The following is an 18,279-nucleotide window of genomic DNA, read 5'->3' as shown; positions in this document are numbered from 1 at the left end:
ATGAAGGAATTATTATTATTTTTAGTCACATCATGCAGCATGCAGAATCTTCGTTCCTCAACCAGGGATCGAACTTGTGCCCTGTGCAGTGAGAGCACAGTATTAACCACTGGACCGCCAGGGTAGTCCCAAAGGAATTGATACTGTTTGGCAGCTGGAGTGAGGGAGGTCTGTTGGCACCCGCCAGGAACCAATAAAAACTGGGCCAAATTGGGTGACATTTTTTGATACACCCACATTCATTCCGGGTCGTTCAGCAATTTATCCAGACCCAAAAACATTGCGTTTGCAAATTCCATAAGCCTTGAGAGTTGGTGGGAACCTTAGAAACCATCCAAAAATCTAGACATGTCCTTGAAGCCTCTCTTTCCTTCATCCTCCATTTCCAACCCAGCAGCAAATCTTGGCAGTCTCCCTCCGAAATATTCTCTGAACTGTACATTTTCACCCTGACTCTGACCACTAACATCTTGTACCTCTGACTGGCTTCCTTGTTTTTTATGTTACCAGTTTTCTTTGTGACGAGACACATCCATTCTCTATGTGTAATTTAAATGATACAAGACCCCTGCTAGCTTACAGTCGCAGGGGTGCCACCTACACCTAGAATAAGAGTCCCAATTGTCTTTACCAGTTGTATTAGTATCCTTGGGCTGCCTTAACAAAGTACCTCAAATTAGACAGATTAAAAGAACAGAAATTGGGACTTCCTTGGTGGTCCAGTGGCTATTCTCCATGCTGCCTATGCAGGGTACTGGCTTTGATCCCTCGTTAGGGAACTAGACCCCACATACCACAACTAAAGAGTTTGTATGCCGCAACTAAGACTCAGTGAAGCCAAATACATAAATAAATATTATTTTTAGAAAAGAATAGAATTGACTCTCCCACCATCCTGAAGTATGAAATCAGATGTCAGGAGGGCCATATTCCTCTCAAGGCTCTAGGAGAGAACCCTTCCTTGCCTCTTTCCTCGTGGCTGCTGCTTGGGGCCATCTGTCTTTGGCATTCCTTTGCTTGCAGCTGCACTACTCCAATCTCTGCCTGCCACTGTGTGAGTTCTCCCTGTGTCTCTGTCTTTGCATGCATTTTCCTCCTACAAGGATAACAGTCAATTTTAATTAGGGCCCACTCTAATGACATTATCTTCTGGGCTTCTCAGGTGGTGCAGTGGTAAAGAATCTGCCTGCTAATGCAAGAGATGCAGGTTCAATCCCTGAGTCAGGAAGATCCCCTGGAGGAGGGCACGACAACCCACTCTAGTATTCTTGCCTGGGAAACCCCATGGACAGAGGAGCTTGGCGAACTATAGTCCACGGGGTCACAGAAGAGTTGGACACCACTAAGTGACTGAGCACACAATGACCTCATCTTAGGTTGATTGTAATTGCAAAGAGCCTATTTCCAAATAAAGTCATATTCACAGGTACTGAGATTAGGAAATCAACATATCTCTCTGGGGATACAATTCAACCCACAACACTAGTCCTACCCAGCCCCACGTGGTCTGGCCCTACCTCTCATATCTCACAGGTCCTGCCTTCTCACCTCCTGGGTTCCCATCATACCAGCTGGCTTCTCACCTACACATGCACCATGTTCAACCCGTCTTGCACCAGTTCAGTTTCTGCCTGGATCCCTCTCTCTCTTTCGCGTGACTGGCTCCTACATATCATTCACTGTCAATGTCACTCCTTCCAAAAGCTCCTCTCTGACCCACCCATGTAAAGTGTTTCAGAGAATCACATCACGCCATCTCAATTCTCTGCACAATACCTGTCACTCTGATACTGCCTGATGCATTTTTTTACCTGCTGACTGTCTGTCTTCCCCCAGTAGGATGTCAGTTCCGTGAGGGTAGGGACAGTTTCTGTCTAATCCATTCCTGTGGCCCAGTACCTAGAACAGTGTCTGGCATCGGGCTCTCAATAAATATATATTGACTAAAGGAATGAGTAAATTCTTTAATTTATAGATGAGAAAATCAGGGAGCAATAAAATGACCACATGAGTATTTCCATTCAACTAGAATGTGGATGTCCCTCAACAAACTTTTCTGTAGGGGCCAGAGAGTAAATATTTTAGGTTCTGTGGGACATACAATCAGTTTCACAGTCACTCAGCTCTGAGATTATAGCACTAAAGACAATCAGAGATAATATGTGACTGGATAAGCATTGCTATGTTCAAATAAGACCTTATTTGAACCGAAAGTTGAATTTCATATAATTTTCACATGTCACAAGTATCATTCTTCTTTTGATTTTTTCAACCATTAAAAATGTAAAAAAATTTGCTGCTTGCAGATCATACTAAAATATACAACAGTCTAAAAATGGCCCACAGGTTATAATTTGCCAACTAAATCCATGCATATATACTGACAAACATGATATACTGATTTAGGAAAGACAGGAGTAATAGTTGTTCATACTAAGCCCTGTGTATTTACCACTAGAGCATCAGAGCATATATCTGGTAAGGCATGCAATGCATTTTCCCCAGTTAACAAATAAGAAAAACTGAATCTAAGCGATATTAAGTTACTTACTCAAGATGACCTATCCTTAGGGTTGGAACTCAGGCAGTCTGACTTGCTTATGTTATACTTTGACTTTGTTACATAATAAAAGGAGATTAATAGCAAGGATGATATTAATAAACTAAAAGTAATAGCTAACTATTAATAAATAATATGCCAGGATCCATTTACAGCAATTTACATAGATATCAGTTAAGTTCAGTTCAGTGGCTCAGTCGTGACTGACTCTTTGCAACCCCATGGACTGCAGCACACCAGGCCTCCCGGTCCATCACCAACTCCTGGAGTTTACTCAAACTCATGTCCATTGTGTCGGTGATGCCATCCAACCATCTCATCCTCTGTCGTCCCCTTCTCCTCCCTCCTTCAATCTTTCCCAGCATCAGGGTCTTTTCAAATGAGTCAGTTCTTCGCATCAGGTGGCCCAAGTATTGGAGTATATACGTAGATATACTGGCATTTATTCCTCACAGCAATTCTATGAGGCAAGAATTCCTATTATCCCCATTATACAGATGAGGAAATGACAGATGTGAGAGATCACTCAGCTTGCACCTGGGAGTGCCCAGAATGAAACCCAGGCTACTGACTCCAAAGGCCTCCTCAGGTCCAAGGCTCTGAGCCCCTCCCCACCAGTTGCAATCCCCACCCACCACTTACTGGCCACCTGCAGCCACACTTGGAACCTCCGTGTCTCAGTCTTGTTCAGGACCTCAGAGCAGGTGTAGTTGCCCTCATCCTGCAGGTTCAGCGCCTCAATGTGCAGGGAGCTGGCATTCACCAGAGAGAAGCGCGACTGGGCTGGTGGGAGGCTGGAATTGGAGGACAAGAGGAAGACTGACTCCGAGTCATTGCGGCACCAGATCACAAGGCCCCTCGGTCCCGAGATGTTGCCACAGTGCAGGGTGATGTTTTCATGAATTTCTCCAATGATGACAGCCTCCAATCCTGTGCAAGGAAAGGTCAGGCTGTTACTATCTTTCTTGATCCTAGACAATCTCCTTTTCTTGCCGTTTCCCTGCATTAAGATTTAAAAAAAAAAAAAAAACAGGCATGTATTTTTGAGATGCAATAATACACTGAGCCCAACCCTGTTGGGATTATTGGCCAGTAATTGACAGTAATGAATTTGTGGTGGATCACAACTGCAAACAGTCCTAATAAACCCCTTCTCCACTGTCTATGCCCTTCACAATGTCACTCCACAATGCCCTCCCACTCTTGACTCTGGTAGCACCATGCGACTTACTCTGATCATTGGGGTGTTAACAAATGTGTTGCAAGCAGAGGCTTAAAAGCACTGGTGTGATTGGGCTTGCTCACTCTCACCTTTTGCTACCCCCTTGAGAAGGATGTGCCTGGGCTAGGTAGCAGGGGAGGGTGAAAAATATATGGTGGGGACCCCAGCTGCCTCAGTCCTCAGCTATGGCCACTCACCTGATGCCCAGACACATAAGTGAGCCCAGGCAAGATCAGCAGGGCCAACTGTCCAATACTCCCAGGCCCTTCAGAAATAAGCACTCATTGCCATTTTGTGATGCTTTGTTACACAGATTATTGTGGCAATAAATAACTGATACAGAATCTGAGTGGCTTTACTTGCCTAGAAATCCAGAACAGTGGAAGGAAGAGGGCTCTGGCTTTGTTTCCTCTTTCCTGCTGCTCTCTGTCTCTCTCCACCTCAGGTACAATGCAACCCCACTCAGCAGCTCCATGCAGGAATGGGCTCAGAGTGGGGACTTTGGGGCATGCTCTGAGCTAGGCACCGGGGAGCCAATGACAGGCAAAATAGAAACTTGCAGGATCTCACAGTCTAGTGGAGAAAATAGGCAATAGGGACTCCCCTGGCAGTCCAGCAGTTAAAACTCCACGCTTCCACTGCAGGGGGAATGGGTTCGATCCCTGGTCAGGCAACTAGGATCCCATATGCCATGCAGCATGGCCAAAAAAAAAAAAAAAACAACAAAAACAACCAGACAATAAACTGGCAATTAGGATGCAGTGTGATAAATAGCATGATAGGAGCTTGGAGAAGGGGCTCTTAAGTCTAGCTGTGGTTTTTGACAGGGAAGGCTTCCTCTAGGAAGCCACACTGAGATCTGATGGTCAGGAAAGCACTAGCTAGGTAGGGATGAAGCTGGTGTTCCCAGGCAGAATGAAAAGTGCAGATCAGCAGCAGCACTGTCAGAAATTCAGATTATCAGGTCCCACCCAGAACATCTAAATCAGAACCCAGGGGTGGGGTGGGAGGTAGCACTCTACATTTTCACAAGCCCTCCAGGTGACCCTGATGCTCATTCAAGACTGACAAATGTTCAGGTAACTGACTTGGCATTAAGACTGCCACCAGGTAACAAGAAGCGAATGCAGCCCATTTTGCTGAGAAATGTCCTAATATTTCAGCCCCCTCCACAATCAGCACCCAGATACAAAGAGGTCACAGGTGCAGGAATAACGGGCAGAACCAGTCTTACTCATGTTGTCACATTCAATAGATGAGAAAACTGTGATGCAAAGAAGGGAAGCGGGCTGGCCTGAAGTCCTACAATGAGAAGGTAGCAGTATGCAACCAGAGTCTAGATTTCTTGCTCCATTCAGTGCTTTTTCCACCATATTGGAAGTTTTCAAAGGATGTGAATATTCTGGGGTTTTGTGAAAGATGGTATTTCATTACAAAATAAACTGCCCTCAACAGTGGTATTGGGACAATTGGCTGTCCACACACAAAAGAATGAAGTTGGACCCCTTACCTCACATCACACATAAACATTAACTCAAAATCAGGAGTTCCCTGGCAGTCCAGTGGTTAGGACACAGCACTTTTACTGCTGTGGCCTGGGTTCAATCCCTGGTTGGGGAACTAAGATTCTGCAAGCCAGGCAGAGATGTCAAAAAAATAAGGAACTCAAAATAGACCATAGAAAACTATAAATTACTTAGAAAAAAAAAAAGAATGTATCTTTGTGACTTTGGGTTAAGCCTGCAGGCACCCAAGAGCCTGTGCGTCTCAGTAAGAGAAGACACTACAATAAGAAGCCTGTGCACTGCAACTAGAGAAAGCCCACACCAGCACAGCCAATCAATAAGTAAATAAATATTTTTTTAAAAGCACCCTGAAACAAGATGAATGGGAAACCATCCCAATAAACACATTTTGGATACCAAAAAATAAAGTGAAAAGAAGACCCACAAGTTGAGAGAAAATATTTACAAATCACACCTGAGAAGAGATCTGTATGTGGAATATATATATACAAAACTCTCAAAGCTCAACAATAAGACAGTGTAAAATGAGCAAAAGATTTAAATTGACATTTCTCCAAAAGATAGATAAAAGGCCAATAAGCACATGAAAAGCTCAACATTAGCCACTAGGGAAAATGCAAATCAAAACTATAGTAAGATACCTAACACTTCACACTTGCTGCTGCTGCTGCTAAGTCACTTCAGTCGTGTCCGACTCTGTGCGACCCCATAGACGGCAGCCCACCAGGCTCCCCCTGGGAGTCTCCAGGTAAGAACACTGGAATGGGTTGCCATTTCCTTCTCCAGTGCTTGAAAGTGAAAAGTGAAAGTGAAGTTGCTCAGTCGTGCCCGACTCTTAGCGACCCCATGGACTGCAGCCCACCAGGCTCCTTCACACTTGCTGCTGCTGCTAAGTCGTTTCAGTCGTGTCTGACTCTGTGCGACCCCATAGATGGCAGCCCACCAGGCTCCCCCGTCCCTGGGATTCTCCAGGTAAGAACACTGGAGTGGGTTGCCATTTCCTTCTCCAATGCATGAAATTGAAAAGTGAAAGTGAAGTTGCTCAGTCGTGCCCGACTCTTAGTGACCCCATGGAGTGCAGCCTACCAGGCTCCTCCACCCATGGGATTCTCCAGGCAAGAGTGCTGGAGTGGGTTGCCATTGCCTTCTCTGTCACACTTGCTAGGATGGCTAAAATGAAAAACAATAACAAGTGTTGGCAAAGATGTAGAGAAACTGGAACCCTTATACATTGTTAGCAGGATTTTTAAATGGTGCTGCTACGTTGGAAAACAGTTTGATATTTCATTGCAAGGTAAAGCTACCATATGACTCTACCTTAGCAAGTCTAGCCCTAGGTATATAACCAAGAGAAATGAAAACTTGTCCACACAAAAACTTGTACATGCATGCTCACATTATTCATAATAGCCAAAAGGTGGTAACAGCCTGAATGCCCATCAACTGATGAATGAATAAAATGTGATATATCCATATAATGGGAATATTACTTGGCCATAAAAAAGGCCAAAGCTATAGCATGGATGAATCTTGAAAGCACTGTGTTAAGTGAAAGAAGGCAGTCATAAAAGACAACATATTTTGTGATTCCAGTTATATGAGATGTCCAAATAGGTAGACCTACAGAGATGTCCAAATAAGTAAATCTACGGAGATAGAAAGTGGATTCGCTGTTGTCTAGGGCTGGAGAAGTGGCTTGTCTGGGGGCAGAGACACATAGTGGGGCGTGACTTTTTAAAAATTTTATTTATTTTTGGCTGGGTCTTCATTGTTGCATTTGGGCCTTTAGTTGCGGTGATGCCAAAGAATGGTTAAACTACTGCACAACTGCACTCATCTCACATGCTAGTAAAGTTCTCCAAGCTCAAAATTCTCCAAGCCAGGCTTCAGCAATATGTGAACCATGAACTTCCAGATGTTCAAGCTGGTTTTAGAAAAGGCAGAGGAACCAGATATCAACAACATCCGCTGGATCATCGAAAAAGAAAGAGAGTTCCAGAAAAACATCTATTTCTGCTTTCTTGACTATGCCAAAGCCTTGGACTGTGTGGATCACAATAAACTGTGGGAAATTCTGAAAGAGATGGGAATACCAGAGCACCTGACCTGCCTCTTGAGAAACCTCTATGCAGGTCAGGAAGCAACAGTTAGAACTGGACATGGAACAACAGACTGGTCCCAAATAGGAAAAGGAGAATGTCAAGGCTGTATATTGTCACCCTGCTTATTTAACTTCTATGCAGAGTATATCAGGAGAAACGCTGGGCTGGAAGAAGCACAAGCTGGAATCAAGATTGCCGGGAGAAATATCAATAACCTCAGATATGCAGATGACACCACCCTTATGGCAGAAAATGAAGAGGAGCTAAAGAGCCTCTTGATGGGAGAAGGAAATGGCAACCCACTCCAGTAATCTTGCCTGGAAAACACCATGTACAGAGGAGCCTGGCAGGCTACAGTCTGTGGGGTCACAAGAGTCAGACACAACTTAGCGACTAAACCATCCACCACTACAAAGTGAATATATGCCTAAAGATAATGTGTGAAAAGGATATTTGCCATATACTAACTAGTTTTTTGGTGGGAAGGTGGGAGTCAAGGAAGACTTGGGGTTACTTTTTCATCAACTTCCATTTTATACTTATTTGCAATGGCCATTTTTTTTTTACTAATACTGTAAAATTATGAAAATGAATAAAACACTAAAAGTTTCATAAAAAAAAAAGCCTCTTGATGAAAGTGAAAGAGGAGAGTGAAAAAGTTGGCTTAAAGCTCAACATTCAGAAAACTAAGATCATGGCATCTGGTCCCATCACTTCATAGGAAATAGATGGGGAAACAGTGGAAACAGTGTCAGACTTTATTTTGGGGGGCTCCAAAATCACTGCAGATGGTGACTGCAGCCATGAAATTAAAAGACCCTTACTCCTTGGAAGAAAAGTTACGACCAACCTAGATAGGCTATTGAAAAGCAGAGACATTACTTTGCCAACAAAGGTACGTCTAGTCAAGGCTATGGTTTTTTCAGTGGTCTTGTATGTATGGATGTGAGGGTTGCACTGTGAAGAAAGCTGAGCACTGAAGAATTGATGCTTTTGAACTGTGGTATTGGAGAAGACTCTTGAGAGTCCCTTGGACTGCAAGGAGATCCAACCAGTCCATTCTGAAGGAGATCAGCCCTGGGATTTCTTTGGAGGGAATGATGCTGAAGCTGAAACTCCAGTACTTTGGACGCCTCATGAGAAGAGTTGACTCATTGGAAAAGACTCATGCTGGGAGGGATTGTGGACAGGAGGAGAAGGGGGCGACGGAGGATGAGATGGCTGGATGGCATCAGACTCGATGGACGTGAGTCTGAGTGAACTCCGGGAGTTGGTGATGGACAGGGAGGCCTGGTGTGCTGCAATTCATGGGGTCGCAAAGAGTCGGACACGGCTGAGCAACTGAACTGAACTGAACTAGCTGCGTGAGCAGAGGCTGCTCTCTTGCTGCAGTGACTGATCTTCTCATTGCGGTGGCTTCTCTTGTTGCAGAGCATGGGCTCTAGGTGCACGTGCTTCAGTAGCTGTGGTTCCTGGGCTCTACTGCACAGGCTCAACAGTTGTGGTACACAGGCTTAGTTGCTCCATGGTATGTACGATCTTCTCAGATCATGGATCAAACCCGTGTCTCCTGCACTTCTTGGCAGATTCTTTACCACTAAGCCACCAAGGAAGCCCAGGAGAGACTTAATACTTAAGTAGAGGGCATCTTTTTGTGATGAAAATGTTCTGGAACTAATGGTGATGGCTGCACAATCTTGTGAACATACTAAACACCACTGAATTGTACAGTTAAAAGGGTAAAGTATATAGTATGTAAGTAAATTATATCTCAATTAGGTTGTTGTAAAAAAATTGTTACCTGCCTTTGGAACTCATTCTCTTTTATAAAACAAAGAGTAACCGTTATCTGTATTTGGGCTTTTATCTGGTTGGAAGGGGCTACCTCTGAAAAATCACGAGACAGCTGAAGCTACAGCATGTTCCCACACTCTCCCATTGTGGCTATATCATTCCCTGAAGCCAGGGTAAAATGAAAAAAATAAATAAATAAATTCTAATCACTTGTTGGAAGGCAGAAAATGTGACCTAATGCTGGAGATTCCAAAATAGCAAGAAACACTTCTAAACAATCACTTTAAAAAATAAGTGAGAATTATTTTTAAATAGTTAGGCCTGGGAACCTAAGTTCTCAGTGGCAATCCCCACTGAGGAGAAAAAAACCAGAATTACAGATGCAACAATGTGTTTGTGAGACCTGAAAACCTGCCCTTCCCAGGCTCCTTGGCAAAGGAATAAAAAAAAAGCCTTGGAAAAGCCCCAGTGAAACTTTAGTCTTGGAACTTGAGCTAACACCGTCTTTTCCTCCAAGGACTAGAATGACATAACCACAAACTACACCATTTTAAGGCATTTCACTTCTCCTGGCTTAGCTCACTCTGTTCTTTTTAAATACTGACACTGAAGGTGACCTTAGAGATCTCTCAGTCCTGAGGGCTGAGTTCAGGACAGGCTGAGTCAGGGTTCCGTAGGGAAGAACACAGTCATCAACTAGTGATGTCTGACAGGGAGAAGGAATGGGTGGTCCTTGAGGGTGCACTGGTTCCATGCTTAATCATCCTAAACCTCCTCATGTTACAGCTGAGAAAACTGAAGTCCAGAAAGCTTAAGTGATTTACTTAAGCTCCCACAAAAGCCATTGGAAGAGCTGGGACTGTCATTCAGGTCTTCAAGGTGCCAGGTCACAGGAATTTACTCGGTCTCCCAACCAGAAGAGTGAGACATTCTGTGTTACTAGAAGTGGTCCATAAGGTATCCGGAGGGCCCTTGAAAGTCCCCCAAGCTTAAATTTGGAATATGGACTGGAGGGGTGGGATGGTAAGGGTGGTAGGGAGGCTCAAGAGGAAGGGATATATGTGTGTGTGTGTATATATATATATATATAGCTGATTCACAATGTTGTACTGTAGAAACTAACAGTTATATACAATCAAAAAAAGAAGAATACGGACCAAAGGAAGAAACAATATAAATAACCCTTTTCCAAAGCTGCCATCATATTAACATTTACAGAGTTGGGACTATATCAAACAGTTATTTTTTTTTCCTATTCTTTTCTCAAGAATGACCCTAGGTTTACAACCTGAGGTTGGGCCTTGAACACTGTCTGGAGTTAAGTGACAGGAGAAAGATGGTTTTCTCTCCCCAAACAACTCCCAGCTTGAAAAACAAAGAACAAAAATACATCAAGCAAGGAAAGCCCTCTGGCACTGTACACAAAGGTGAACTTGACCTGGGCGTCAAAATAACTGGGCATGGCAATGGAGGAAACATCTTTGTGTGGAGAGCTACAGCCAGTTCATTCCACAATTATGATTTCAACCCAGGGTTCTGATGTCCCCAGGCCCTTGATATTCCCAGTACAGTAAACACTGCAGACAGTTGGGAAGTAGGGAATACACAATCACCTTTGAGGGTCAGCCGACTGGAGACGGTATATCCACTTCTCCTCCCCAAAGCACAGTGACCACCCCTCCATATGACTGGAGGTGCCAGCCCAGTCATGACTATGACTTCAGTGGGCCAGGGGGAAGCATTAGTATTAATACTACAGCCAGGAGCGGGGAACAAATTTGAAGTCACCTATCCTAGATGAAAACAGGTGACCACAACTCAGTTCCACTTGGGAAAGCAGGCCCTGCACGGCAAGATCCTCAGATTTTCCCACCTAAACTAGAAATCTAGCTTATGAGGAATTTTATTGTTTTTAAATAATTGCTAAAAAGAAAGCAAAATAAAAACTTGTGAGAGCCTCCCAATTAGGAACTTTTGGCACTTGCTGCTAGGAAGCTCACAGGGGGCAATTCCTCTAGGCACCTACAAGAGATCAGCAGACCACACTGGACTGGGTGATTCCTGAAAATAGGACTCTAAGTATTCTGGCAAACTCCATCTCCTTTCCCTCACCTCAGGTCCTCTCACTGCTTGTCACACTACCCTGAATGCAAAAGACATGCATTTGCTGGTGAATTAAGTTCAAAAATATTTTTTCAATCTTTTAAAAATTCTGTATGTTTTTGTAAGGGCTTCCCTGGTGGCTCAGTAGTAAAGAACCTGCTAGCCAATACAGGAGGCATGGGTTTGATCCCTCAGTCAGGGAGATCCCCTGGAGAAGGAAATGGCAACCCAATCCAGTATTCTTGCCTGGGAAACCCCATGGACAGAAGAGCATGGCAAGTTACAGTCTATGGGGTCACAAAAGAGTCAGACAGGATTTAGCGACAAGACAACAGCAACAACAAAATGTTTTGGTAAGCAACCCTCTGTTCTTTATTGCTCCAAGGCAGATCACAGATGGAGCAAGTTAAGACTTCGCCAATCATATCAAGAGTAAGAGGCAATGTCAAATGTAGGGGAAGTTTCCTGTAAATTTGAAATTATTTCAAAATAAAAGTTTTTTCGTTTAAGTAAAGGAGAAAAGCACAATTTTGCCATAGTCCACACCGGTCGGCTTGCGGGAGTGTGTAGGGAAATCACAGGTTACAGGTGCAAGGCGAGTTCAACCTTGGGCAGAGGGAGGAGAGGAAACTGAAGGAGCCTCGAGTTTGAGAACCAGCGCAGCACGTAAAACCAAACCGCGAATTTACATAGGCCATTTAAAAAAACAGAATAAAAATAAACATTTTACACCTCTTCAACGTTTCCATCTTCAGTTTCCCCAATTTTCACCTCCGCAGGCCCTTTGCAGCCTCGCCTGCTGCCCACTCTAAGAGGGTAGGGATGTCTTGCCCTTTATCAAGCGCTCGGTAAAATTCTTTCCTGCAAAAAGCTGAGCTGCGAGCAGGAAAGTCAAGACCCTCCCAGGGCGACTTCGAGGCCTCGGCCACGACTGGATCCAGCGAGTCGGAGGGATTCCGTCCCCGGCTCTCCCCTCCCCACCGTTGCCTCGCATCAACTTTTTGCCTCCAGATCGTCGCCCCTTACCTGCGGCGACCCAGCGGGCCAGTAGCGCTCCGAAGCAGACGAGAACCCAGGACTCGGACGCCCGGACACCCGCGGCCATCTCGCCCCAGATGCGGGCAGGCGCCCTTCGGGAAACGCAAGCTCCGGCTTGGCTGGATGTGCGCCCCCCAGGGGTACCCAGTACTTCTCCCAAGTCCTCGGAACGACAGAGTAGCTCCACTTTCCGCAGCCCCCAGGAAGGATGCTTGGGGTGAGCCCGATGTCAGGGGCTAGGAGCTGCGCCGGGCTCCAAGCACCACTCTCTCCCGAGCGCCCGGCCCCTGGTGGGAGGGCGCACCCCGCCCCCTGCGCCCGCCACTCACTCCCGCTGACGGAAAACAACCGGAGCTGGGTTCCCTCCCGCCTCCCATCCAGGCGGGAGCCCAACTTCCTCTACCTTGGCCGAGGAGGAGGGCTTTATGCAAAGGGCGCGCTCCCGGGCGCGGCGAGTTGGGTCGGGGCAGGCCGGGGGCGGAGCGGCGAGGCTGGTCCCTCCCCGAGCCCACTCGCCCGGGACAGCGGCCCTGAGTCCCGGGGAAAGTGGGCGGCGCAGAGCCCTGCAGCTGCCGCAGGACGGCATCCCCCCTCGACCCGCCGGCTGCTCCCTCCCGGGCGCCCAGGCTGCGGCACTAGAAGGACCGTCTCGACTCGGAGGGGCAGGTGCCAATCTGCAGAATTCACGGTTCCCTCTGTTTAGCTGTTCTAGGGATTCCCAGTTGTTTTCCTGTGCCTCCGGGTGGACTCCTGGGCCGCCATCGCTGCCTTTCTCTACCCTTTGCAGAAGGAAGGCAGGTCTGGAGCAGGAGAAAGATGATCCTTTAGACCTTCCAGCCAAGAGCTGCCACGAGACTCTGGTCTTCGGGCTATCTGGTAGAGACCACACAGTAAGCGCGAGGGCAGCGGAACTGGGTGCTGGGAGCTTTTTTTATTTTTCTAGTTCGCCCCCCGCCCCCGCCCCATCCAGTCTGGTTCCCAGAGAACTACATTTCCAAGCTAAAATCCCCCTCTTCCTGCCACACCCCTAAACCATCCTCTGTCCTTCCTAGGGAAAATGCGGTTATGACATCCTGAGGAAGAGATGATCCTTGAAACAGCCCTAACAGAAACTTACTCTTAAAAAACAAAAAACTGCAGCTAACATAGTGAAATATTAACTGTGAATAAACTAGAAGGTGAATATATGAGAGTTCCCATTCTTTCAACTTTTCTATCTTTGAAAATTTCCCCATCACCTCATTGTAAAATTTGGGGAGAAAAAAAAAAGAAAACAATGCTATTAAGAAAATCATTCATTCTGTTGCCGGAAGACCCCTTATTGAAATACTTCTTCCATCAGGAAATCCTCTTGAAACCAATAAAAATGTGTTTTGCCCATGAATGAGACATAAAGTTGCACAGTCCCTTCCCCCCACCCCCGGCTTTTGTTCAATGATTTTATGTCTTCAGCCAGCTCCTGAAAGTTTTCCTCATTCCTCTCCTCCTTTTTTGTTTTTCATCTTTTACTTGGTGACGGAAAGTAAATAATACAGGACCTGGACGTGCACGTCCTGTATTCCTAGTGCCTGGTACCTCAGGTACCACCCAATGTATATTTGTTAAATAAACAAATGAGAGTTCGTTGGTTTTGATATTACATCTCCTCAAACTTTTCTGACAGACATCTCACATCCTCACCTGAAGTTAACAAGATACAAATAAAATCAATAAGGGGCAAGTTTTTCAGCTGAGGGTCTGGAATTTTCTGTGACCCTACTGGTGCCTCACAGGGAACTTGCTCAGAGCACGTCCTCCTGGTATATTTGCTGAATCAAACGCACTGCTCCTACACCCAGTTCTCCACCCCTGGAAGGATCAACCTCCTACACAATGTTTTACAACAGTGATTATAGCACCTCACATTTGCATAGCTGGGGCTTTTTTCTAAAGAGCTTTAGAAACTTAATCTCACTGGTCCCTCCCTCCAACCCTTGGACCTAAAAATCATTCAGTCCCATTTTCACTGAGAAAGTACAGCTAGGAGGTTAAGCTCCAGGGCCTGAAGCCAGTTGGCGGTAAAGCCAGGACTGGAACCCGTGTCTGTCTGACTCCAATTCCTGCCAAAGCAAGTTCCAATCTTGTTACTTATACAGAGCCTTGTTGACTTGAAAGAAAAATGCACAATGTGAAAGTTGTGAGTTAAGTTGTATGCCAAAAACTTACCGAGGATCACAACCATAGAGACAGTCTCTCAAATAGCACTGAGAAACCGCTTGAAGAGGTAAGGGATGAGCCAGGTTATATATGAACTTTCTCGGTGGGAAAAACAAGTAGTCAAGCTTCAAAAGATTACTGCCAATGATGAAGAACAGACATATCAAATTAACGATTTTAATGTTTTTCTGTGTAAGAAAAGATGCAAGAATTTGGGGTCATTTGAAAATTTTCTTTATATGTGCATCTTAAAAATTTTTTTTGGCTGCTTTGGGTCTTAGTTGTGTCATGCGGAGTCTTTCCTTAGGGTACACAGACTCTCTAGTTGTGGCACAAGGACTCAAGCATCTTAGGCTCAGTAATTGTGGCCCGAGGGCTTAGTTGTTCCACAGCATGTGGGATCTTAGTTCCCTGATTAGGGATCGAACCCACATCCCCTGCATTGCAAGGCAGATTCTTAACCACTGGACCACCAGGGAAGTCCCTAGATAGGCATCTTAACTATTCAAGCACAGAATGTTTCCTGCTTTTTTTCCCATCCTGAATTTCCTGGAGGGTGCACTGTCACGGGCCACTGTAGTGGCTAATGGCTTGATCCTTGTAGAACTGGAATGGCAGGCCATAATTGTGTCTTTACACTCTGGATGTTTTGGGTGTCACCAGGCCAACAGACATGGGCATTCCCCTAAGCAATGCTCAAAGGAAGCCTCCAGACCACTCAGAGCTGGGACAGAGCTGGTGCAGTTAACACCCACTCTCTCTGGTTTGAGCAAGGCTGTGACTGACTCTGAGAGAGGACCTGTTAGGAAACACCCTGCCCTAACATCCGGTTGTGTTCCGGGCCACTCTGGACAGTAGAAAATGCCCTACCTAGAACAGTGATGTTGGGGGTGAGTTGGGGGTTCACTATGGGGTCTCTAGCAAAATAGGAGTCTTTCAAAGCCCTAGTTTCACTATCTGTACCTTATGGTCAATGTTTATTGTATTTGCATACGTGCTCAGTTGTGTCTGACTCTTTGTAACCCTATGAACTGTAGCTCCCCAGGCTCCTCTGTCCATGGGATTCTCTAGGCAAGAATACTGGAGTGGGTTGCCATTTCCTCCTCTGGGGATATTCCTGACCCAGGGATCAAACCTTCATCTCCTGCAATGCAGGCACATTCTTTGCCACTGAACCACCAGGGAAGCCCCATGGTCAATGTTTTTTTACATCATGAGATTGTCACAGAAATAAAGTTAGGGATTCAGTTTTTAAAGCATCGTTTTAGGTTTTCTGTTTGAGATGCACCCTGTCAGAACCTGTCAGGACTTTTAAATCCCACAATTGGATATTAAACATGAGGCTCAAACACCTCTTAGCTCAGGCTGCTATGCATGGCTACTTTTGTTTTCTTTCATTTTCACCTCCAAAGAATTGAAAAAACTCTATGCTAGGTGCTTTGTGTCTGTTCATTGAATCTTTAGCACAACCCTAAGAGGATGGCATTAAAATTTTCAGTTGACAGATGGCTCAGAGAAACCAATTTACATCTCCAGTTAAAGGGGGAATCTGGATTTGAACACATATCTGAGGCAGTGTCACCCTGATCAGTCTTGGTGGGAGGACTGTGCTGGGGCTCCTGCCTGACTCCACAGCCAACAGTCTTTGAAGCATCCTAGGTCTTTGAAGCCATCCAGCCACCTATTATTTCTGCCCCACTACTCCTCTTGCCAAGTCCCCTCCCTAGAGGTAACGCTGAAAGGTTTCTTAGCAACAACCTGCTTTTCTGTTTAACCTCTTGGGGGCTCAGAAAGGATGGGCCAGTCAGGAACAGCTTGAGTAGCAGCCTGGTCCTGGGATCTGGCTCTGAACCCCTTGCTTCAAGAAGTACTAAAAGCCAGATGACAATATCCTACCAGTCCCCCGAGAAAGGGTTAACCAGGGACTGACAAGAGATGGAAGACTCACTCATCCTAAGGGATGAAAGGAGCCTAGTCATGTGCTGGTGAATATGGAATCACTCTTGGCAGTGAGAAGACAGTATAGTGTCTGTCAGTTTCCATAGTGTAAATATTTCCACAACAGCCAATTACAAGTTATCCCTGTGAAGTTACTGAGCCATAAGCACACTCAGCTCTCCCAAGCCTGTACCACTGGAACTTTGTCCCTATGAGATGACTCCAAGGTGGGAAACTTGCCAGGATTATCCAGGAGGAGAACTGGGAGCCAGCTGTATCAGATGACTCAGGTGAATACATTCTCCCATCAAACTCCTGTTGTCAGGAGTTCCCTGGTGGTCCAGTGGTTAGGACCGCCACCGTCATTGCTGAGGGCATGGGTTCAATCCCTGGCTGGGGAACTATATGATCCTGCATGTGTGTGACCAAAGGAAAACAAACAAAAAAGTCCTATTCTCTGCTCTCACATTCACTTTTTTTTTTTTAATTAATTAACTTATTTGGCTGCACCTGGTCTTAGTTGTAGCACTCAGAATCTCTGATCTTCTGTGCGGCATGCGAACTCTTAGTTACAGCATGTGGGCTCTAGTTCCTTGACCAAGAATTAAACCCAAACCCCCTTCATTGGAACTATGGAATCTTAGCCACTGGACCACCAGGAAATTCCTTTACCCTCATCTATTGAGTGCATCTGTTGGCCAACATAACTGTTATCTTCCTAACTCCAAATCAGGACATATGGATTGACAATCACAAATGTACTGAATCCATGGGGACAGAAAAAACTAGCAAACTCAAGGTACTCTCAGAAAGCTTGATGAAGCGTTTCCCCGAAGTTGTCTGTTTTTTAAACAGCTTTTGCTGTATTCCTGATTATCAACATAGGCATGTTATGCTCATTCTAGACTAATGGGGGAAAAAAGAGACAATAAAATGTAGCCATAGTCATCTAGAAGTAATCACCATCATCACTAGAAACTTCTTGTCTTTTCTGCTGAGTTCCAATATGATTTTTTAAATGCAAAGTTGTGATGACATTTTACAGGGAGTTTTCATTCCTCCTTTTTCCCCTTAATTCTATATTAAAAGTAGACTTTGTGTGTTTTTGATGGCTATTTTTTTTAAACTGGAAAATGAATAAAATGCTAGTGGCTTAAAAAAAAAAGTCCAGATGAAGCTTGCAGACACTGTGCTAAGTGAAATAAAGCAGTCACAAAAGGACAAACACGGTATGATACCAGTTATTTCAGAGGTACCCAGTGAAGTCAAATTCCTAGACACAGAAAGTAAATGGGGTGAGGGGGTAAATAGGAAAATGAGGAGATATTTAATTTGTCTCTCATTTCCATTTTACAAGATGAATTCTGGATGGAGATAGTTGGTGGTGATGGTGGCACATCCTTGCGAATGTACTTCATGCCACTGAACCATACACTTTAAAAGATTAAGACAGTAAATTTAATTTTAGTTTTTCATTTTGGCCACACCGTGCAGCTTGCAGGATCTCAGTTCCCCAACCAGGGATTGAACCTAGGCCACGGCAGTGAAAGCCCAGAACACTAACCATTAGGCCACCAGGGAATTCTCAAAACAGTAAATTTTATGTTATGCACCCCACTCCAGTACTCTTGCCTGGAGAATCCCATGGACAGAGGAGCCTGGTGGGCTGCAGTCCATGGGGTCGCTAAGAGTCGGAGACGACTGAGTGACTTCACTTTTACTTTTCACTTTCATGCATTGGAGAAGGAAATGGCAACCCACTCCAGTGTTCTTGCCTGGAGAATCCCAGGGATGGGGGAG

The 18,279-nt window shown here is 45.2% G+C and overlaps 1 protein-coding gene and 1 non-coding gene across 2 annotated transcripts in view; one reads left to right on the top strand and one right to left on the bottom strand.

Annotated features, from left to right (window-relative positions):
- Nucleotides 1–12,412, bottom strand: part of VSIG10 (V-set and immunoglobulin domain containing 10) — a 37,031-nt gene extending 24,619 nt beyond the window's left edge. The window contains exons 1-2 of the mRNA XM_068990298.1: nucleotides 12,334–12,412; nucleotides 3,203–3,490 (exon numbers count right to left, since the gene is read on the bottom strand). Of these exons, the coding sequence (XP_068846399.1) occupies nucleotides 3,203–3,490; nucleotides 12,334–12,412 (367 nt within the window). The remainder of the gene's footprint in view (nucleotides 1–3,202; nucleotides 3,491–12,333) is intronic.
- TRNAK-UUU (transfer RNA lysine (anticodon UUU)) lies at nucleotides 5,331–5,402 on the top strand. The gene has a single exon. It is a non-coding gene; the product is annotated as a tRNA-Lys (tRNA).
- Nucleotides 12,413–18,279: the final 5,867 nt, after the last annotated feature.

Source organism: Capricornis sumatraensis, chromosome 17, assembly GCF_032405125.1.
Source record: "Capricornis sumatraensis isolate serow.1 chromosome 17, serow.2, whole genome shotgun sequence".
Taxonomy (NCBI): domain Eukaryota; kingdom Metazoa; phylum Chordata; class Mammalia; order Artiodactyla; family Bovidae; genus Capricornis; species Capricornis sumatraensis.
This window is presented reverse-complemented; position numbering and strand designations above follow the sequence as displayed.